The sequence below is a fragment of the Enoplosus armatus genome, chromosome 6 (genome assembly GCF_043641665.1).
Source record: "Enoplosus armatus isolate fEnoArm2 chromosome 6, fEnoArm2.hap1, whole genome shotgun sequence".
Classification (NCBI taxonomy): domain Eukaryota; kingdom Metazoa; phylum Chordata; class Actinopteri; order Centrarchiformes; family Enoplosidae; genus Enoplosus; species Enoplosus armatus.
The window spans coordinates 15,753,940-15,776,463 of record NC_092185.1 but is presented as its reverse complement, the minus strand read 5'-3'; the positions used below and the strand labels follow the sequence as shown (position 1 = coordinate 15,776,463).

The 22,524-nt window shown below is 40.4% G+C and overlaps 3 protein-coding genes across 3 annotated transcripts in view; 1 reads left to right on the top strand and 2 right to left on the bottom strand.

Moving 5' to 3' along the window:
- Positions 1 to 6,179, bottom strand: part of kcnq1.2 (potassium voltage-gated channel, KQT-like subfamily, member 1.2) — a 144,883-nt gene extending 138,704 nt beyond the window's left edge. Inside the window, exon 1 of the mRNA XM_070907431.1 lies at positions 5,698 to 6,179. Coding sequence (XP_070763532.1) covers positions 5,698 to 6,179 — 482 coding nt within the window. The remainder of the gene's footprint in view (positions 1 to 5,697) is intronic.
- Positions 6,180 to 10,731: 4,552 nt separating this feature from the next.
- On the top strand, positions 10,732 to 18,373 carry mrps35 (mitochondrial ribosomal protein S35). Its single transcript, XM_070907650.1, has 8 exons — positions 10,732 to 10,894; positions 11,697 to 11,749; positions 11,970 to 12,137; positions 12,968 to 13,028; positions 13,174 to 13,313; positions 14,964 to 15,073; positions 15,185 to 15,254; positions 17,859 to 18,373. The coding sequence occupies exons 1-8, from the start codon at positions 10,762 to 10,764 to the stop codon at positions 18,126 to 18,128; spliced, it is 1,005 nt and encodes a 334-aa protein (XP_070763751.1). The 5' UTR covers positions 10,732 to 10,761; the 3' UTR covers positions 18,129 to 18,373.
- An 828-nt stretch (positions 18,374 to 19,201) lies between these two features.
- LOC139287180 (MANSC domain-containing protein 4-like) lies at positions 19,202 to 21,350 on the bottom strand. Its single transcript, XM_070908178.1, has 3 exons — positions 21,131 to 21,350; positions 20,854 to 20,988; positions 19,202 to 20,025 (listed from the first exon to the last, which is right to left on the bottom strand). The coding sequence occupies exons 1-3, from the start codon at positions 21,348 to 21,350 to the stop codon at positions 19,202 to 19,204; spliced, it is 1,179 nt and encodes a 392-aa protein (XP_070764279.1).
- Between the last annotated feature and the right edge of the window lie 1,174 nt (positions 21,351 to 22,524).

Sequence of the window (22,524 nt, the reverse complement as noted above, 5' to 3'; positions counted from 1 at the left end):
ATTGTGTGGTAAACAACTCTTTGAAACCTGAAAGGCCTCTTTTTACTACTCATCAAAGCAAACTACCTCCACGATCAAACAATGGAGACATCCAACATCATGTGTTTAAAGCAACCAGGCCTCACGACGCCATTAACATGCTAATTAACACTACTCAGGAAAAAATGGTACTTCTACTACTTAGCATTTTGCTAGCAAAACCAATATTACCACAAAGATTACACAATTTCACATAGATTACATTTAGCCAGCAGAGCTTATTATCACAATCCAGCTGTAGTTTTCAGTGCTTACCTTGCAAACCAACAAACAAGTTATGTCTACGTCTTAAGTCACCATAAATCCAGTTCCAGATCCTACATCCTAATTACCCAAACCACTCACTTTCTTCTCACAGCCACAGCTATTTACTAAAATGTCTGCCATTGTTTTTTACAGCCTGTTTAAAGTCCCGTCCTCAAATGGAAAGCCAAAGCCCCACCATGTTTCCCCATCAGTGGATTTTCTCATAGTGTTTCTTTTATCACAAAACCTGAGACATGTTCCTGGGTTTTTTATGTCCTTTATCTAAGCTAGAGTGGCTATTACTGTGATGATAGTGACAAGACTAGGTCGAAACCTAGTATATGGCTGGCCGTGTATGGTCAATGTGCTATATTGTGGCCAAATTGTTACACAGATAGTCAGTGGTAGTGAATAAAATCAGTCTAAAATGTGAATTTGTGGATATTAAATGTTCATCTGCAATTTTTTGTAGTGGTCCCAGCAAGTGTCACTTGCTTGTCAAGTTTGCATAAAAAGTTGTTTATTAGAAACAACTTTTATTAATAACAACTTTCACATTAAAAAACAAAGTTTTACAATAAGGTTTAAGCTGATGATGCTCTGCCTATGTTGTTGTAATACCGCTCTGTTTACAGCTGATATCACTGCCATTGCTGCTCATATAACACTTCTCTTGTCCAGCATCCACCTGTAGGCAATGAGTCAAATCCAAGTATTAACAGTACATACTGTCTGCATACTCGTGGCTGACCTAACTCCCATAATCATCACGTATGTGTAACACTTTCAGTTTCTTTTAGTTAGATCACTCTCTCTTCGCTTTGGGGCTAAACACCTCTCCACTCTGAGACTGCTTCTTGTACATGACATGAAAAAAAGAGCTTGTGACTTTAAAAAGCACAAACAAGCCAAGAGCACATAAATTGCCCTTGCCATCACTGCTGGTGACCATGGTCAGGGACAGAGCAGCCCTTCACCACCCTCTTTACTGACCCCCCTCCCCATCCCATCCATGGAAGAGCTTAGGGTGGATTACACCACATCAGCCACCAGCCACAAACATGGATATTCCATCCTGGCTTAGCTATCATCTTGTCCACCAAATACTTAGAAAATACATGTAAATCTCCTTACAGGTTGGAGGGCAAGATGGATGAAAAGAGAAATAGTTAGGAGGGGTATCACTCAATAGAAGCGGTGTCATTCATAACCACTAACTTCACCAACTTCGCATGTCAGATTCAGCATCAGCAACACGCACAGACAATGGGTAATAACCTCAGCTTCTCCGTTAAATTCAGTTTAAGATTCTCTGTAATACGTTTAAACAGCTGCACCAACAGCTAAACAGCACTATGGAAGGTATTATATTGTCACTTTTTTCAATTGTTGAACCAGTCTTCAACTGAAGAATAAAACAGCATTACAAAATATTTCCCATAACTTGCTACTGAGAAGTGACCCATACAGTAATCTCTTGTAAGCAGATATACAACAAGAGGTAACCCTTTCTGTCTGTCCCATATAGATGGAGGGGATTCACTATAGCCATTTCAATAATCTGTCAAGATATAAAAACACACAACAGAACCAAGGATTCCAGACAACATCTGGCCCGCTGCATTTTCACGAGGATAAACAGGTGCAATGCTTCCTCTGCTGCAAACTGGTTGTAGTATAATGATGTTATGGCAAAAATTACCTAATAACATATGAACACATGATGTTACATTAGAACAATATTACACTTACGTCTGCATCAGAACACACTGTAAGAAACTAAGTGAACTGTAAGATTTGGTGGATCAGAGGACCAAGAAGTATGGCTGTAATCTGCCTGCAGTACAAGAAGGGCATTTGGGAATCATGAGGACATACATGTTGATTCCCTTTGGTTATGTAAAAGACTCAGAGGGAGTGGCCCAAACGTGAGGGGGATCATTGCCCCAGGTTATCCGTGTGCTGGTGATTCTGCATGCAATTGCATAAGACTCTTTTTGGACACTCTTTTCATATGCTGTCCTGAGTCCAAGGGATTTCTACCCACTCTGACTAACTCTATCGTCATTAGCGTGGCATGTGCGTGTATGTTTGTGTTTCTGTCAGTCAACTCTGGGACTAAAGAAATGTGACTTTTGATATATTATATATTCATTTTTAACAATTCATTGTTTTCCAGCATGAGGAGGAGGGAGAATGCTTCCTGACGAACCCTAAATAAAGTCTGAAACTGTCACTACTTAAATTTCATTACATTATTTATTTTTTAACTTGTTTTATGCGAGGAACTCGTCGTTAAATAATCATGATGATTATTACAAAAATGGGAAACAAATATTTACCCAAACAACTGGAGTTCTTCTCTCTGTGCCAAATTTAATGTAAATTCACATGAAATTGTTTTATGTTTGAGTTTTTCAAATGATTGATTCATTGAATATTAGTAGAACATTTCAGCTATTAGCAACTTTTATCTAAAACTGTTTGCATCTATACCAGCTTTGGGAAACAACTCGTGTGTATATTGTGCAAGCATTCATTTGGGTCAAATGTCGACCCACAGATCTGTGTGTTATCCTATTACAGTACCTGCTTGGACAGATGTTCTGAAACAGCCAGATGGAGTGTTGATGAGTGCATTTTCATTTTTGCATTGCCAATATGTTTGTGTATTTGCCATCTTTGTATTGTGCAATCCAACCACATTTGCACATCTGTGTTAGTGTGTGCTGAATTGCTGGCAGTTGTGGAAATGTTGCTGATCCTGGCCTCTGCACGATAAAGGCAGTGACGCATTGAGCAACCACCTGTGTGTGTGTGTCATCCTAATGTAGAGCAGGCCTATTAGAACAGACCTATTAGGGCTGTCATGAGTGCTGCATGCGGCCCTTTATGCCTCCCTTCTCCCCTGCCAATCTCTAAAGAGGCCAAGCAGAATAGATGGCCACCAGCGATAGCGATCGACAAGTAAGAGTTACTTAAAGGAGTGTCAGCGGGGATCAGTCAGAAGGGTTTAATATTAAATGAAGGACAGGCTCGGGTTCTCTCTCCTCTGTGAGGGGAGAACATTAGAGCCTCAATTACTGCTGGGACAGATTATCAGCAATGCAGGACGCACAAAACACACACATACAGTACAACAGAGTATCTCCGCAGTGTTTCCATTCATCTTTGACTGACAAAGGTAATATCTTAATGAGACAGACTAATTGTACTTCTCTTCAAGCACAATTTCACACAGACAGAGCTGAAAAGTGGTAGGCGTACCTGACATTTTTAATGACTAAACATTAAGCCTAGACTATGTTTAAATGATTAGGTAAGGCAGCTGAGCTAAAGCACTGTAGAGGGGGATAAATGTGTTTGGATAGTGGATGATTTGGGAGGAACAAGACCTTTCAGAAGACATTGAGATTGTAGCCAGAAGTTGCAAAGCAGGCCAAACACTCCTGGTTATTCTTGGCCAGTGCTGCCTAACTGCTGAGTCATGACGCAAAAGTGAGATGCTGAGTTATATGTTGTGAACATGTGGGCAGAAAAACTGATGACAACCATGTGCTACATGGTGTGACCGTAATGGATGTGTTTCTATATTTAAAAAAATGCAAATGCAAACAGGATATAAAAGGTTGTCACAGTCATGTCTCATATGTGCAAACCTTATTGGCAAAAATTAACATGTAAAGCACATCTTAAAATTAAGTTACCTTATGAACATACACTATGGGGTTAGACATAATTACTTATAAGATAATACATAGGTAACTACTGTGGAAAAAAGTATAGGATGCATATGTAACTATAGCAGCAGCGGCAACTAATCCTCCTGAAAACCTTTCAAAGTGAGTTGCTAACAGCATTAGCAGGTTAGCACGTTTTTTACTGTACCCAAACTACACATAACCATAAGGAAAATTAAAATAGAAAAACACTGTGGCTGTAGGGGTGCAGCACAGCAAATGAATTCCTGAACACACAGCATTTTGAAGCATTCATGCTGTCCTTACCTACAAATGGGAAGTCCAAATTAACCTAGCCTTTTCTGAAATCTGTTTATTTGACTCACTGTATGATTCAGCTGAATGTAAGAGTTCAGTAGAGGTCTTTCAATTGAACTTCTATTATTATCATTCATATTTTCATCTAATCTGGTCTAAATCCATGGGCTCAGGGCTTACTATGACGTCTGGGACTAAATTGTGGGATACTTCAGAGATGATAGAAGGTCCTTTAGTCACATGTTAGGGGGGGCATTCTTGGCCATGAAACTGATTTTACAGTATTTTCATTTTTGCAAAAAGTACACTTTTGCACAATTGCTACACTGAGAGTAGTTTTTCTCCGTTAATTCAAAGGTATCTTTCCATCATCGTTTTATTCATCGCTGACACTCACAACTCAACTTATTGTGGTAAAATTTAACTTTTACAATCTAATGTGCTAAACACATTTGAATGAAAGTCTAAACTAGCACAGGTTAGAATTAAACATATTTACTTTTGCTTTTCAAGCTAGCCATGAATACATTTGTAGGAAAAAATGCAAGTTTCTATGTTTTACCATATATATGATTTTGACTACTTCTTTGACTTATTTACATTACATAGTATATACAAAATGTTTTGTCTGTGACAACTAAACATATTCCCCAATCCAAATTCTGCAGCATGGTCTTTTCCAGTCATTACACCATAAAACACTCCAACTTTATCACCTTCCAAGCATATTAGCACCAACTAAGGAGAGCCAGTGGCAGCTAATAAAATAATTCATGTAAGCTATGTTTTAGCTGTAGGTCAGCGTGCTCTCCTGGCAGGTCAGGTTAGCAACATCAAGAAGGAAGCTCCATGTTTCATGCATGAGGTTGCTGATTTGTTGACAGTAAGGAAGAGCAGAAAAGACCAAGCTCATTAGTGCCAGAGGTGTGGTTGACCAGATCACACTGACCTGCTTCTGTTAGGCTATCTTAAAACACCTGCGGACAGCCAGCAGGCCACAGACACCTCTCCTTTTGTTACTGTGAGCCAGAACCTAATACTGGAAGGAGCAGCACTAGATGTAATTAACGAGAGAGGGACCGGAGCTAACGAAGAGACACCACACACACCTGCGAGGCAGAAGTGAGACACTCAACTAGAATGTTTACTGAATTTTTTATAACTTTTAGCCCTGATATCAATGTTTTAACACTTTGAGTAATAAAGCCTTATCGTGGTTAGGTTTATTTAGATTCACAAAGTTTGCCAGATACAACTCTTGAAGGCTTTTGTTTCTCTTGTAATTAAGTGAATTTCATTTTGCATTGTGTCCTCTATGGTCTTCTGTAACTATACTGTACTCATTAGGCACTGCTGCCGAACCGACCTGTCAGTACACTGAAATCAGTATACACAGAACCAGACAGGTACTCACACAAGGAAGTGGTAGAGGAAGCATTTCAGTCCAGCAGGTCTCTCTAGGAAGTTGTAAACATCCCCCTGCATGCTAGTCTTGATGTAAGGGCTCTGGAAATCCTTTTGATGATGCAGCCAGCTCGAACGAGGGAGAGGTGGAGGGACAGAGGTGATAGAGGGCTGGCTGTGTAGGGTCGGCAGCGCTGGGTCCTTTGTGTCCGCTGGCGGACAGCAGGGAATGCCTGATCCATTATTCACCGATGTGGGGTCCAGTTCCAGTGAAACAGGAGAGTAGTGGCTAATGTCAGGTGCCGGAGCCCATAGGGTAGAACTACTAGTTGTAGTGCCGCCGGAGGCTGCAGGGTCCGGCTGGTCCAGGTTGAGGCTTGTGCTTGCATATCCATTGGGGCTGTAACGTATGAAGGAGCTCCCCATCCTGCTGCCATAGTCGCGTTGAACGTGGCACGTCATGTGAAAGGAGTGTGCCCGTCTTTCCCCCATGTTGCTCCGCAGGATGGTCCAGCACAGAGAGGGCCAAGGGGGACTTAAAAGTCCTGGAAAGTCCTGGAGGTTATGACCAAGGTTCAGGTAGAAGGGATGAGTCCAGCAGATAAGACACCTAGCTAGGCATGGCTAGCTACCCACTGCAGACAAAAGCTCTCTTTGCCGGACTGCATGTGTGTCCATACCTGCAGTGGAAGAAGTGACATGAGTCATGGAGATAGGATGACTGACAGTAAGCCTCGCCCTCTACTAGCAAGGACCTTGTTAATTTAGCATCCATCATGAAAAATACAAAACACTGTAAAGCTTAATTTGCTGAGCCACGATTACTCTGCTTTAACACAAACAACTGTAATATGTCTTTATTTAATGGTTCAAACTGCATTTCTTTTTAAGATTATTTTTACAGCCCACAGTATTTTAAAAAATCAGGATGTTTTAATATGCTTGGAGTAGCAGATGGGTGAAGGTTGCCAAAAGGAACATTTAAGAGTTTAAAGTTTTGACATTTTCAGTGTTACTGCGACCGGCTATCTTAATGAGAATGGTCTTAATGCAGAACATTGTTTTAAATGAATACTACTATATAAACATCTGCTACTGTGACAGATGGTATCCAAGCACAACAGAACAATGTTCTTACTCCAAAAATATCATCAGATTAGAATCTGGCAAATACTAAAGGAGGTTCCCTTCTGCATGTTACTTTTGAACTGTGGCCATACGTGGATCAGAGATCTGTTGCGCTTATAGAGCACTGATGCCGATTAGGGCTCCCCATTGTGTAACAGCCCTACTTCTTGCTCTAAGATATATCTACTGAATGTATAGCGCCATGGGTATTCCTTGTTTGTCAAGTTAAAAAGAGAAGGAAATGTCTTTGAATTTATGCCAATGATTACACAGGTAGGCTATTACACAATGACTTATAACCTGTGAGAATAAAGTAACAGGCACATAATATTCCCTGAACAGAATTATACACAAGATAATGTGGCAGCGACAGGTCAGCACACAAGTCCATTTCTGCCGGCTCTCTCTGAGGATTTACTAATGTAAAAAAGCATCCTGTTGCATTGTCCTTGATGGATGTCAAAACCTGTCTAGTCTCCTATCTGGGAAGGTAAAACAAATGCTCAGCATGCATTCTGCTAACATTTACAGAAAGAAATCCAGTGTGTTTACCAACCATTTTAAGATACTATAGCTACAATGTGACCTTCCCTAACAGTTACACAAAACATGTCACATCACTGAAGCTTAAGCAACGAGCAAGCATAAGAAAATTTGCAAGATTAAAGCCACGGACAGTTGCAGCCACGTGAAAGATTGTTTTGCAATTCGTCTTTCAAATTTTAGTTTTTTTTTCTTTACAATAACAGTTGGATCAAGGTTTAAGTCAAGCACATTATTTAGGGATGCACACTAACTCAAGTGTCAACAAAAGGATATTTCTGTCATAGAAAAAACACTGCATGTTAATATTATGAGCCCAAATTGTCAAAACCTCCACTACTTGCCTTTGAAAATAGGTGTAATGGAGTAAACTTATTATGCGAGTCCAGGTAATTATTAGCCATAACTGAGTTCACTAATAACAGGAGAAGATGTACAGTAGATACAAAGTAGTTTACTGTGTGAATCATGCAAAGTGAGCTCACTTACTACATATTGTCTGTAATATAAATTCCTTATGAGTGCAAATTGAAAAGAACTTGCAACTAAGTCTAGATAACTTGACAAAAACAAGTTCCATCTGCCAATTCAAAGGGAATTCAACTCCTTTCTGACTTATGTACAATTAACTAGTGTATCAATGGTAAGTAGGTGGTTCAGTATCTTCTCTGGAAACAAACTGAACCAGGCAGAGTGATAGATGGCCGGATGTTGCCTAAAAGGATCGGAAAAAGTGTCATGGGACAAGAGAGATAGGTTAATTGGAAGCAGCCACCCCGTCCATATCTGTCCTCAACTATGGATGAACTGATGACAAGAGCCACAGGCGCTGCTGTCTCCCTGTAGATAGAGTTTCTACCTTTAAAACTACACAGTCATGATGAGACACACAATGAACTGTCAGACATGCATAGACAGCTGTGAGACTCTACAGTTACAGAGTATTGTGTGACTTTCCATTAAACTGAACCGACCCTGGCATGGGACCTATAACACAAATTAAAACATAGCATGCAAGCCTAAAAACCTTACTTTTCCTCTTTTCATATGCTTAACAAACCTCCTGAAAGTCAAAAAAGAACAGATTGGGCTCTGTTTAATGAAGCTGCAAAATCAAGCAACTGTTAAGTCAATATTTGCATCAATCAATGCTACACGCTACTGTTCGTCCTTCACGAATTACAGCCACAAGATATGTCAAACTAATGAGTGAAATCTTACCTTTAATTCCAAAAACACCCCTCAAGTTGTAATCGGTGGTAAACGATATTTAATTATTTCAAAGGCGAGGCGACAAGTTCAATTTTTTGTTGTTGTTTTTTTTTTCAATATAAACAAGATCCAGTGGTGAAATAACTCAAATACATACGTTAGAAGTTATCTTCCAGCGCTAAAAAGCAAACCCTAACATCGAAAATACACTGAGGGCTTAAATCGACTGCTGCCTGCAGGACTTCTGTCCCTTTGAAGTGCATCGCAGCTTGTGCCTGGACAGATGGTGCGTTCAAGGTTAGGGGAAATTTTGTGATAACAACATGAGTGGAAAAACAGAGTGGTACCCTGGCAATCATCTATTACTACAAAATAGCGAAGATGCAAAATTAGATAGTATTACAATACATGTGAAGAAGGTAAATGTTTTACAGCAAAAATGTAATTTATGATATAATATATAATGGGTTAATTATCTGTGATAGCTTAGCCACACCTGCCAATGTATGGATACAGAGAGCATTTACAATAACACAAAACAAAAACAAGCACCAGATCTTCATATTTGAGAAGCCTGAAGAAGCGGATGTTTGGCATTTTTGCTTGGTAAATGACTTCAAGGTACCCTGAGGAGTTTTCTTCTAAACAAATAAAATTCTGTGCACATTCAGGGTTTCTCACCAAAAAGCCTTTACATTATGGCAAATGTATTACCACTATATGTTACACCCAATGTGGTGTTCTGGATGTTAATATGCATAACCTTGTAGCCACTTGATTTCAAAAATTAAATATCACACACATCTGTTATTATTTTCACACCTTTAGGTCCTGTCCAGCATCACTTTGGCAAGGCTGGATTACCAATCGTGCAACACGGGCAACTGCCCTGGGTCCCCAGACTTCCAGGAGCCCCAAGAGCCCCAGATTTACTGTGTGTTGGTTGCATACAGTACAGCATAAGTAGAATACTTTGATTAATTGCATTTTTTATAGAAATTTGCAATACTAAGGTACACTATCAAACAAAGTGGGTCCTGCATTAGTATGTGACCCTGTGGCCCGTCTTGCAGAGGGGCCATGTGTCAAAATCTAGTCTTATGATCTTAATCACTTTACTTGGAGTAATACTTTACTCATGGAGGATAATCCTGAATAAACTTGTGTTTAATCAAATTACCATGTAGTCACTGATACACAGAACACCTAGGGCCATGTGACAAAAGAAGGGTCAACAGGGGCGTGGCAATTATTTTAACCCCAGGGCCCCCATTTTGCCTCGGGCCCTCTAACAGGTTAATCCGGCCGTGCACTTTTGCATTGTGTGCTCAGTGAAGATCAAATTGGGTCCATACCTGTGTAATGTAACAGCATGAACACTGTGAACTAAACACGTAGTTTAACACTAGAAGAGAAAAAACGTGCAACATCTGTCTTAAAAGTACTAAGAAAAGTAAAAAAAAAAACACCCATTAGATGTTTCCCCATGTGAAACTAGCTAGTTTTTGTACAAGCTGGCTGCTGGCCAACCACAACATAAATTAACAGGAAAACTTCTTTGCACACGTACCTCACATGCAGGCTCTTCTCTTTAAATGATAGGTCCGTCCGGTTGATGCCATTTTATCTCTACAAATATTTACACATAACGTTACGGTCTAACAATCCCGCCAATCCTTCAAATGTAGATGAACTCTGTATGCTCCTCAACACCTTGTTACTGTAATAACAACAGACCTTAAACATTTTAAGTGTGTTCAAACCGGTTCCAACTTAAAACAAGACCTTGCTCGTGCCTCACTCTTACGTTAGCGTGGGTGTGTTTTCGTGGAGTATACCCACAGGGCAATTTTAACGACTTGCTTCCACGGATATATGATTTTCCTGCGGCATTTAACGCACCACATGTTTCAGAAAGCAGCAGCTGGCTGAGGTCGCTGGTCACATGTGAATGCTCGCACGCTTACAGATAATGCACGAGTGCAAATACGACTGAAGAGGAGTTTTTGCTAATTTTAACCAAAATATTTTCCTATTTTCTTTATTAAATTGTTACCTCTACCTGAATGAAGTCCTGTTATACATTATCTCCACCACAGTCTTCCCCTGTAGGAGGCACTAGCCACTAAATTAAATGTTTCGCTATTAACCTTGTTTGTCCGTCGCTAGTTTCCGTAGTCATTGGGAAAACATGGCTTCATTCTCTAGTAAGGCATTTCTGTCCCTAGGTCGAATAAATGTTCCTGGTTTAGGACTTCAGAAACCAGTGAGCAGGGTCACATACGCGACAGCTTTGTCTACAAATTCCCCTCCTGGAAATAAAGGTGAGTTTCACTGTCGCTGTCAAATAGTTCACGCTGGTTCTGAACTATAGCTGCATGCTAAGCTAACTGCTTAAGATGCAGTTGCCAAGGCCAGTTAAGGTACCTCCTGTCATTTGACAGCACGGACTTTAGCCGTTAGAGTGTATAAACTTGATGGATGAGTAACAATTTACGTGGAAAACCCGATTTGTAACTGTAGTAATTTGTCTTTGTCACGAAACTGGTGTGGGAAATCTCCTTGTGGGGGCTCTGTGTCTATTTTACTGGTTTATTAGGTCACTACCTGGGTGTCTCTCTTCCCACCATAAGCTATACCCACAGTTGAATCAGAGAAGAAATTTTGCTAGAGAATGAGATGGTGCACAGAGGGATACATCTGCTGATTCTACATTTTCTTGTAGAATCAATTAATCGTTTGGTCTTAAATGTCAGAAAATAGTGAAAAGTGTCCATCACAATTTCTTAAAGCTCAGCGTGATGTCATCAAATAGCTTGTTTTGACTCCACAAAACCAAATATATTGAATTTATTGTCATATAAGGCTAAAAAGGCAGCAAATGTAAAAAAAAAAATACATTTTAAAAAAAAATGACGTGAGTAAGTGTATTGTTGAAAATACCAATCACACCAATCACAAATAAAGTAAATTCGATGAATGATTACAGAAATTGCTCTTGAGAAATGAGATTTGTGTGGTGGTTAAATGTCTGCAGATAACAATGTTGGCAGCATAACATGAAATGCTGGTCACATTAAAAAGTGTTTGTGTGTGTGGCTAAACTTGAAATATTATCATTTTCAGGCTTTCCAGATAGAGGCGGTAGAGGATCTTTTGTCAGAAAACCCAGGAGAGATGTAAGTGTGCAGCTTTTGTGTCTGTTATCCAAATATGAATATAACAAGAAGCAGATATTTCAAATGAGAAATTTGATTACATTTCTTATTGAATAGACTGGCACTGATGATTTCAATAAAAAATCATGAGAGGCTTCATGGTTCTTCAATAAACAGTCATGGATTTTCTCACAGTGTCCTAATGAAAAAGGTTCCTTTTGTCTTCCGTGTTTTGTGTCAGGCAGGGGGGCCCAGGACAGAAAAGATGCCAGTGGATCAGGACTGGACTGCAGTTTATCCTGCAGCAACCCCCTTCAGACCGGGCTCCGTCCCCTTACCTGTGAGGATGGGCTACCCTGTGAATGGAGGCGTTCCTCCAGAGAAGAAGGGCAACTTGGAGCTGATCAAGGTCAGACCTCATTACTTACATGGGACCACAGCATAAGGATACGTTTTTAACACACAGGGGTGCTTGCAGTTTTAGGAAATAAAGAAGAAACAGTGATTACTTCCTCAGACAACAAATAGACAAAGAAGGACTACAAGTGCTTATGTATCTGTATGTATCCTATCTGTATATCTTAGCATTTACCTCCTAGTATTCATTATGACTAGTGGAGATGATTGTAGCAGACGAGTGGGCTTGCAGTACTGATGCACTGGAGCGCTTTTTGCTCTGCTGCATGGCTCTGATGGATGGCTCTGATGGCTCTGTGTCTGTGCCCGGATTACTGAGCTGCTGTGTCCAGACACCAGCTGCTCCATCTGGATTCGAGCCACTTGCAGATCCACTACTTTCACCCGTCACAGCTGGAGCTCTGCCGTGCAGCCTAATGATATTGATTTCATTCTCTCGCTCTGCCGCAAGGGGCTAAACTGCTGTGCATCCCTTACCTGTGTTTGATGCTTGAAACGTTTTACTTTTTTAACTGTAACCCTACATACCTGGCTTTTGTCAAAACACAGGCCAATAATGTGATCTGTAAACATTTTATATTTATGTCAATATAGAATATAATATATAACTGTATTTCTTCACACAAAGGAGAAAGAGGATGTATTTGGTCTTCCACTTTGTTCACCATTCCCTTCAAAAGGAGTGTAAAATTCTGTGTCTGTTAATTTTGCTTTGCACTTTCTGGGATGTACATATTAAGACTGCTGGACATTTTCATGTTTTTGTTACATGAACAGTTGTGCATTTGAACATTCACATAATCTCTCTCTCATCCCTTTCAGATAACAAATTTCTTGCATTTGACACCGGCAGCCATCAAGAAACACTGTGAAGCTCTGAAACGTAATTTCTGTATTTCATTGTAAAGAGAAGCAATTTCTTATTTTTGATGTTGTTTAGCAACACATAATTGTTATTTGCTTTGACATATTTATGAAATATTTAGGCTTCTTTTAGCTGGGTGTAAACATGATTTCTCTGCTGTCAGCGTTCTGCACAGAGTGGCCCTCTGCCTTGGACACCGATGCCAAATGTGACGAGCACTTCCCCATCAAAGTAGAAAGCACAGACTACGCGTCTGCTGGCCCGTCTGTCAGAAACCCTTCAGCTCGTATTGTTCAAATCAAAGTGAGTTTCCCTGCTTCCCTGTTTTTTTCTTTACAGTTTCTATAAAAAGGCTTTGACCTCAGTTTCATGGATGTATAGAGGGTCAAGTGTGGAGACACCAGAGATGAGATTAGAGGTTTACATGGATGCATAATCGCCAGCTGACATCATATCCCTGTGTTTTACCTAGAGAGACGTTGTCCAGTGACCTCAAACCTTAGAAATTATGCCATCAAGTCTACATAGAGATTACTGAGAATTATTTTATATGTAAGCATGTGCTGAAGCTCTGTTCTTGTGTTAGTTTAAGTTCTTAGTTTTTTGGAAATGTGTTTATTTTATAACAACTTAATACTTTTGCAGAAAAAAGTTACAAAACATTTCATCATTACTGATTACATTTGTCAGGACAATTTGATATTCCTCTTAATCCCCCCGACCACTAATCCATCAATATGCAATCCTCCCCGCAGACCAGAACCATACATGTAAACATGTAACAACCACAATGAAAAAGAAGATTCACACTTAAGATGCCATCTAAGAACTTAGAAGAAGTTATTAAATATAGCAATGTAACAGACTAAATGGAAGTTAAATTCACGCATTTTCCACATGGGTCATAAACAAAAAACAGGTCATTTGCATGATGTACCTAATATTTTCTAGTTTTAACAATCACATTACTTCTGTGTGAAGGTGTTGGCCTCGTTGTTTTACGGTTGCACAGGATGCTATAAAGGGCAGAACGGTTTGTTTGTTGTTTTTCTTTGTTTCTTGGATGAGGCTGCATGTTTACACATGTTAATAGTATAGTTTTTTTTTGCTCTAAAACAAACAATGTCAAAGGAAATCCTGCCTTACAACACAAACACTCAGGACTTTAAACTGCCTTTGACAAATTCGTAATTTTCCCAGGTGGAAATGTGTCATTTTTACCATTAATCACCAGCCATCTGTTCCACTGACACTCTGCCTTAGATTATATCAGCATGGTAGGAATTATTCAGACATTAATCCAGGTGGATTAGGCAGGAAGATAGATTGGAGAGCAAATCTCACACAGTGAAGTTCCGAGTCTAGAGATGATGATGAACGTATGTCGCAGGGTTGCTTTTATTTTGTTGTTTATTTAAACAGGGTGGAGGTGAGAATGAGACACCCCCTCTATTTTTGTCTAGCCACTTTGAAGTGACCTCACCTTGGTTTTGTCAGTGCATGAGGGTTAGCACGCCAAATACATCTTCACGTGTGCCTTGTATTACCTATAAATGCATTTATGTTGCATTGTACAATTTTTTATAAGTCGGAGCCATGAAAAACGATGTAATCAAGGAATAATCTCTGTTGTTTTCCATTTATCCATTGTGCAAGGGGCTTAGACGTTATTCTGGGTCGCAGCATCATCTGTAAAAAGTATAGTATTTTAATCAACACAGTCAAAGCTCTGTATAGGTTAAAAAGCAAACAATGTTCTCAGTTTGGGTTGTGGTTTTATTTTACCTAAAGAGCAGAGATTCAGGCAGGAGATATAGTACATAATGAAATCACATCTGCTCTAATCTTTTTGTCTTTGTGTATTTGTCTTTACATCGCAAAGCCTTATGTGGAACATGGTACCTAAACTATTTTGTTTGTCGGGGTATTCTAATTGTGCCATTGCCCTCGCAGGTAAAGCTGTCCAGTTTTAATCTGGATGACCATGCTCACAAGAAAATGCTCAAACTTGTTGGGGAGAGATACTGCAAAGATACTGATATTCTCACCATCAAAACTGACAGGTAAATACTCCTTCTTTAGTGTTCAATATACCTAATAATAAAGAGGGGAAATACCCTTAAACATCCTTAAACTCCCTTCCCTTTTCTTCTTTTCCTGCCTCCCTCTACAAGCTGTCCATTGAGACAGCAGAATCACAACTATGCCATGTACCTGCTAACTGTCCTTTACCACGAGTCTTGGGTGAGTTGAAAACATTTGTTTTTTCTCTGCTCTGCTGTGTTTTCTGAACCAGTTTCTGTCTTGACTGAAGATTGCATTGAGCAGGCAGATACATCAGTCACTGTGACTGGATAGGGAGAGATACTGCCCTACCCAAAAGCTGCTGTCTGAGTGTTTAATGGAGTATTAACAAAATGCCAGTTTAGTCTGACGATCAAACTGAATTGCATAGCTGACATAAGATCCATCTTCAGCCCCTACCTTACACCACCAGGGCTTACCTGAGACACCTCTCTCGTCACAAGTCTCCTCAGTCTCTCTCTCTGTTTGTTTACTGACCTTTAGTCTTCTTTCAACACGTACCCATTCATTTAAAGGCTGCTGCTCTCTGGCATTACTTGTACCGGTGACCTGCTGTCACTTCAGTGTGTTTACCCTTTTGAGAGGTTTTGTTTGAGATCAGATGAATGATAACACCTGATTCGCTGCAGCGAGAAATATAAAAGGGTATCACAGTGCCTGCATTAACTTCTTCTCACTTCTGTCAGTATAAAGCTAATGTTGTAAAAGTTATTACCTAAGGTAAACCTTTAGGTTATATGGAATAGATAAGTCAAAATAATGCATTTGAACAGTGGCATAGTGATCAGGGAGACCACTAGAGATTCCAAGCTTTGTAGATTGATATTTATATTCATTTGTTAATGTATTTATTACCAATTCCACTTTTAGTTTTGTGATTAACATTTTTGTTTGTATCTGTTGAGCTGGGTGGCAAACTGTTGCATAAAAGTGCCCTTACAGGGATAAATTAAGTTGCATTGAGTTGATTGGTCAAGGTTGGTCTTAGTTGAACTGCCATTGGAATGGCACTGAACTGGCACAATGGTGTGCTTTCGTGAAAAATAAGAGGAAAATCAGTATTAATATATTTCAGGAATTAAATATTCTACAAAAACGTTGCAACAAATATTGTATTACCAAATAACATTCTGTTAATTCTTTCATCTGTGTCTTTGGTGACATTTACATATGGCTAGCAACATGGCATAGTACCTTTTTACCAGGGGAATTCTTGTCCATCTTGCTCTGCGATCTGAGAGACTAAGCCCATTAGGGAGGTATCAGACTTGAATGGGCAGCAGGATGGCAAACAGCAGCATTGTCCAGTTGACATTTCCCCACCAATGGGGGGGGGGGCAGACTCCCCTATCAGGTGTTGACCCTGACACTCATTCACATTAAGCCAACCATGCCACAACAGAGGAGTCTGCCACAAGGTGCCAGCCACATAAAAGAGAATGACTCCCCCTTTGCCTTTAGGAGCTTTTCCCGTCATGGCTTAGTCACATTTTAAAAACAAATTCTCTCAGTTGGGAAAGGTGTCCGAGCCAGGAAGCAGAACACTGTCCACTAGCCTTTTGGACACACAATGGAAGGCACAGTGCTTTTCCAGCAGGCTTGTGGAAGCTGTGAGAGCAGCGTAGCGTTCAGGTTGTAACGCTAGCCTACAAAGAAGCCAATTGTTAGTAGCCACTGTGGTGATTTTTATCTCCCCACTCAGGGAGACGGACCTTCCCTGCTAATTCCAGTGTGTGCTAATCCAGGCCAGCATTGGAGCTGACTGCTCAAAGCTGTCTCAAACATGGTGGAAGTTTACCACTAGAGGTCGTTTTTGCCTTCACCTGTCCTTTTCCCCTAAATGAAAATATAAACGTTATCTGGCAGGAACATAAACGCGATCGGAAAAACAGGTGGCCATCTCTCTCCTGACATTTAATGAAATATTCTGTCTGTTGACCAAACTACTTAGTGATGGGTGCAAGAACAGACATGGTGTCACTACTGTCAACACATTGTATTATTTAATTTTGCATATTGTATTAAACCCACAACAGCATCAGGAAGAAGGTTGGAATTTTGTCATTAACACATAACCTAAACTGTCAGTACAGTTAACCTTTTAGTTAAGTATGCCTCAACGTATGAGGATTATCTGCAGATCCTTCTTTGTTGTAGCAGGGCACACTGCAGAAAATGTTTTGATCTAAAACTAAGCTACTGATCTATTCCCTAGTTGTCCTCATTCACTAGAGCCTGGACTTGTTTCAGATGGGATGTTATGTGGATCAGATATGTATCGTGGTAATGATGGTCATTAACCTCAAACACCTGGAGAGCAGCAGAGCTGCGGCTCTGTCGTTGCCCTGCTTTAAGCTGCTGCACAATGGAGGATATTGTTCTCAAGCGAATGTGATGACAGCTGGACAGGCAGTGGATGGAGCACTACGTATGAAGAAATACTATCTCTGTGAGAGGAGCATCAAAGAAGGGGTGAGGGGTGACCAGGGACCCCCATATTTTACATGTTGCCATACAGTATTCCAAACTAGAGACCAAGCTAGATCCTTAAAAATCTTCATATCCTTTGTTGCTTCCCTGCAGAAAAAGCAAACATCTTCCACAATTGTCACTTTTTTTCATAGATTAGTGTCAAGTAATTACTGTACCACACATATACAGTTCAAATCTAATGCTACAGACAAGTTAGGTTGGATAAATCTTCCATTTGCAGTCTGCGTGTAACAGACGTAACAAATGTGTTCTGTTTTTCTCATTCTTCAGAAAACAGAGGCCTGGGAGGCTGAGAAGACTGCGGCAGACATGGAGGAGTATAGCTGGGAGGACAGCCCATCCCAAAGGAATATCTTGGATGTGCTAGTACGCATGAAAGTGGCAGGGGAAGGAGAAGGCGAGGAAGTGCGAGAGCAGCTGCTGGGAAGAAGAGAGGTGCAGGAGTATAAGGACTCTGTCACGAGGTTGAAGAATGAAGGAGAGAGCGAGAGCACCATGCTGCAGTACAAAGAGGCCGTCAAGAAAGTACTCAACCTGTAATGCAGCTTAATATACAAATGTATTTACACAAAGATGGTGACCAAGAACAGCAGCGACCTGTAATGGGCTCCACAAAAACATTTTTAAATACTTGTGACCACCATGTACGTACCAGTAACACAAACAAGAGATTTCAATACACATCAGGATATTACAACCTCAAGGGTCTCAACTAATGTATTTATATCAGGTGTATGAGGCTGTGTTTAATACAAAAATAAAAGTCTAATGTATGCTGTTGTTAAGGGAGTTCTGTCTTTGATGTTGTTAAAGTTGTGTAAAGTCTGTGTGCATGATGGTTAAAGCTTTAACGTAATGAAAGCCCCATTCAGTCAGCCCAACGCCAGCTCCCGTCCGACCATCGTCACTATCAGGTCGAGGAGCCCAGTGAAAGGATGCTTTCAGCAGCAGGTTGTTTAAAAGTACTTCACCCTTCTTAAGGAGTTTTGGTCTGTGGTCCGTGCACTTTTAGGTCAGAAGAAACCCAATGCACTGAGGACATGTGCAGGACTGCAGGAGGGTTAAACACTGAAGGCAAAAAGTAGTCAATCATCACACATTGTTGACGATCTGAACAACCCTTCAATTGTGTCTTTTTCTTGGAAGCGCCAGTTAAGTCCCACTTAAGACCAGCGTAGACAACCGGCCAAAGTCCATGAGGTTTGGCATCAACATCAGCTAAAACTCATTGAAGTACATCAAAATGTGGGACATCATATCATCTTTCTTGAGGCAAATTGCTGTGGTCAAAAGCATTGGCTGAGTTCGGCTCTTCTGTCGAAAGTCATTGCGTCACAAGTGAAACCAAAATCATGGCAACTATGTATTTGGTAATCTCATCTAAGCCATAAAATGCCTCTGCCTGCTCAGTTTAAATATACAGAACTGTGACCTCAATGCATCAGTTGACAGTGAGTACATTTTCATATCTGCTTAGAAATATAAAGCTATGACCTTGCTATTAAAATAATCCAATATACAGAAATATAACCGTACAAATGTCTCTCCATCTTGGATTCCTTCATTAAAAACAGTACTGTAAACAAAAGGCAAATGTCACTTCCAGCACACTTTCAGGTGTTTTCTCTGACCAGCACGTACTTTATCAGACGCATGGAGCCTCTTTTCCCTCTCCACGATGTTCGGTAACGTCCCATCCTCTTCCTCTGACCCCTCCAGCTCACAACCAGCAGAATTGAGCAACAGCAGCTCAGCAGCACTGTGATACAGATGGCCACTGCAACCAGCAAAGTGTGAGCGGCTACGTGCCACCCAGGTCCCAAACCCCCAAAGGTGTCATCCCCACTGACACCCTGGCCTCCCTCACTGCCTGCAGTGTGGTTCCTCCCCAGGCTGACATTGGTGTCATTGGGGTGCTGCTTGCTGCTCTCTATATTGCCCATGAAGGCTGTGGAAGTTGGAGTGCTGGTGGTGGTGAGATGATAGGTAGGTGATGTGAAGGGCTGTGCAGTTGTGGTAGAAAAGGCAGGAGTGGTCTCTGGATTGTAAGGGCTGAGGGTGGTTGCTGTGGTGGATGAAGGAGGCGAAGTAAAGCTGGGTGAAAGAGAAGTGGTGGAGGTGGTAGGGGTAGTTGTTTGTGCATGGTTCCCTGAAGCTAGTGGAGTGGAAGATAAGGCAGCTGTAGTTGTGGGAACTGTTGAAGGCTGACTGGTGCTCTGCAGCGTGGTGATGGTGGTGAGCACTCTGCTCGCTGTGGTGGAGGGTTTAACTGTGGGTGCTGAAGTCAGAGGCAGTGCAGCAGGCGGAGGTGGATGAATGAACTGGCGTTTGTCTGAGGGCAGCGGCTCTGAGGCGTTGACTCGACTGTAGTGGTGGGGTAACACACGTACATTGGAGGTGAAGTATTTTCCAAACACCAACAGGTCAGGATCCACACCTGAGGAATAAAGAAATTCTTGAGTCATAACTCTCCTATGGTTTTTATTTTTTGTTTGTTTTTCCACTTTTTGTTGCCATTGTTAAATATATTGTTTTTTTTAAAGACTTGCCTAACATTTCAATTATAAAGAAAATCTGTTAATTTGTACCTTTATATAAGAATTAAATGATTTGATTAACATTAACTTTACTGTTATTAGTAGTAGTAAGTAAAAGTCCAGCATTTAAAATCTGACTTATGTAAAAGTACATTAGTATTAATAGAAAAAGTAAAAGTACTTGTTATGCAGAAAAGTGGTTCCAATGAGTGCTGTACTATTATATATTATACTATTGGATTACTATTACTGATGCTTTTATTGTTGTAGATGGTTGAGGAGGTGATCATTTTAACTACTGTTGGGTAGTTAGTAACAAATGGAAAGGATGAAGTGTTTAATTTGAATCTCCAAAGTAACTGCTAACTAAATAAATGCAGTGGAGTAAAATGTACAATATTCCCTTCTGACATTAAGTAGGGCAGAAATATTAAGTGGCAGAAAATGGGAATACTCAAGCAAAATAATACCTCAAAATAGTACTTAAGTACTCTGTACTATTTACTACTTACCCTAGTAAATGTACTGCTTACTAGCTTTACATTAGTGGTCTAGTATTAGTTGTAATGGTGCATTAGTATGTTTCTTGTAGTGAGAGTTTATTTTTTATTATTATTTGTTGATAATGTAATATCCTCTGACTGTATATATAAAGTATATATGCGAACAGGGAGATATAGTCAACATAATTGTGAATTACTAAAAGGACTTTTCAGTACTTTACTTACCCTTTGTGACATTGTAAAGAACAACGTTGCCTCTGTGGCTGAGGATACAGCTCTCCAGTGTTGGACAGTGGAGGTGGAAGCAGTTCACGTTTTCTTGCGTGGTATCATAGTGAAATATGGCCAGATTACAGGAAACTGTAAGAGGAGAGACGATAAATCAGGGTGGGATACATGTGTAGAGGATCAGCATGATGCACAGTTACAAATGGACAAAATGAAGCCACTATATAGTTCAATAATTGTGTGTCTTCTACGCTGATTAAGAAGCTGTACTCACAATTTCTCGTAAGGCAACAGGTGCGGCTGCATTTCAGCGCGGTCTCCTCCTGGTAATACTTCAAGAGCTGCGCTCCTCTCCTCTGAGACTCCTCGATGTCGATGAAAATCCCGGGAAAGCGTCGAATCCAGCAGTTCTTATAATAAGAGGTCGGTGAGCACCTCGACTCGGTGTGGCACACCAGACTCAAAACCGTCAGCAAACCCCATGTGACATTCATTGCGCGTAATGTAAATCAGACCATGTTAAAATATAATCTCGACAAAGCATCGGCATATCTGGGAGGCTGATTACTTGGAGTTGACAGGCATGAAGTAGAGCCAGTGGTCTGGTTTTACTGGTGCCAGTCCCTCTCCAGGTGTGTCACAGCCACGCACCTGGAGGAGGTGGAGACCCAGCCGTGCTTAAGGGGTCCAGGATGGATAACGGTAAGATAATGGTGTAAGAGGCTACCTTTCAGACAGAATGGCACCAACTACCTTAGAATTTTTAATAATGAATGAAATGTAAAGAATAATGTAACAAATAACGCATCAAAGCTAGTTTACTCATACAAGTCATATTCATTCAAGTGTAGGAATATCATAGGATTATACAGGGGTGGGACTCAAACACCTGACAATACACAGTAGGCTATAATATAATATATGATCTCATACATCACTGCAAGAAAAAGGGATCTTTGTGAAGTTGATCACACACACAATCTTCCTCAGCAGACACCATGAAAATGTACATGTTCAAATTTCCACTTTACAGACTTCTTGTCCATGATGGCTTATAAATTGAGATTGAAAAGTTCAATTCTTGACCTTGAAAACATCAGTTGACAAAAAGACTTGCTGTTTCCAAAGTCAAAGGTAAACTTTCAGTCTCAATCTTTGTAACGTTTGTGTTCAGTGCCTGTATTTGGCTCATTTCTGAAGCTTAAGTTTGTGGTGTTACTGAATTGGAATTCAGGAAGGCGTTCTTGTTATTTTGTCCACTCCTGCATATGTATGTTGGAGCATTTTGTGCATACTGCACGGAGGCAATTTCTTAAGAGTTTTTATTTCAGTCTCATCAAAATCTCATTTAAAATGTAACAATGTTTAACTCAATCATGATTTAGGCCTGTGAAGACTCCTGTTGATGGCGTTTGGATGAATCTCCACAGTGCAGATATTAGTTCACCACATGGCACTAACTGTTAAGTAAATCTTGCTCTAGATTTAGCAGGAACTAGACTGAAAAGTCCAGTAACCTCTGTTCTCTTTGTGAAAAAAAAAACAAGCTGTCTGTTTGCGGCGAGGTCAGACATCTGAGAGTGGATTGCCATAACTGTAGCAACCTGCCTGAATTCTTTCAAATGGGATTATCAGAATAAACCTTGTGCTCCCTGGTTTTGGATTTGC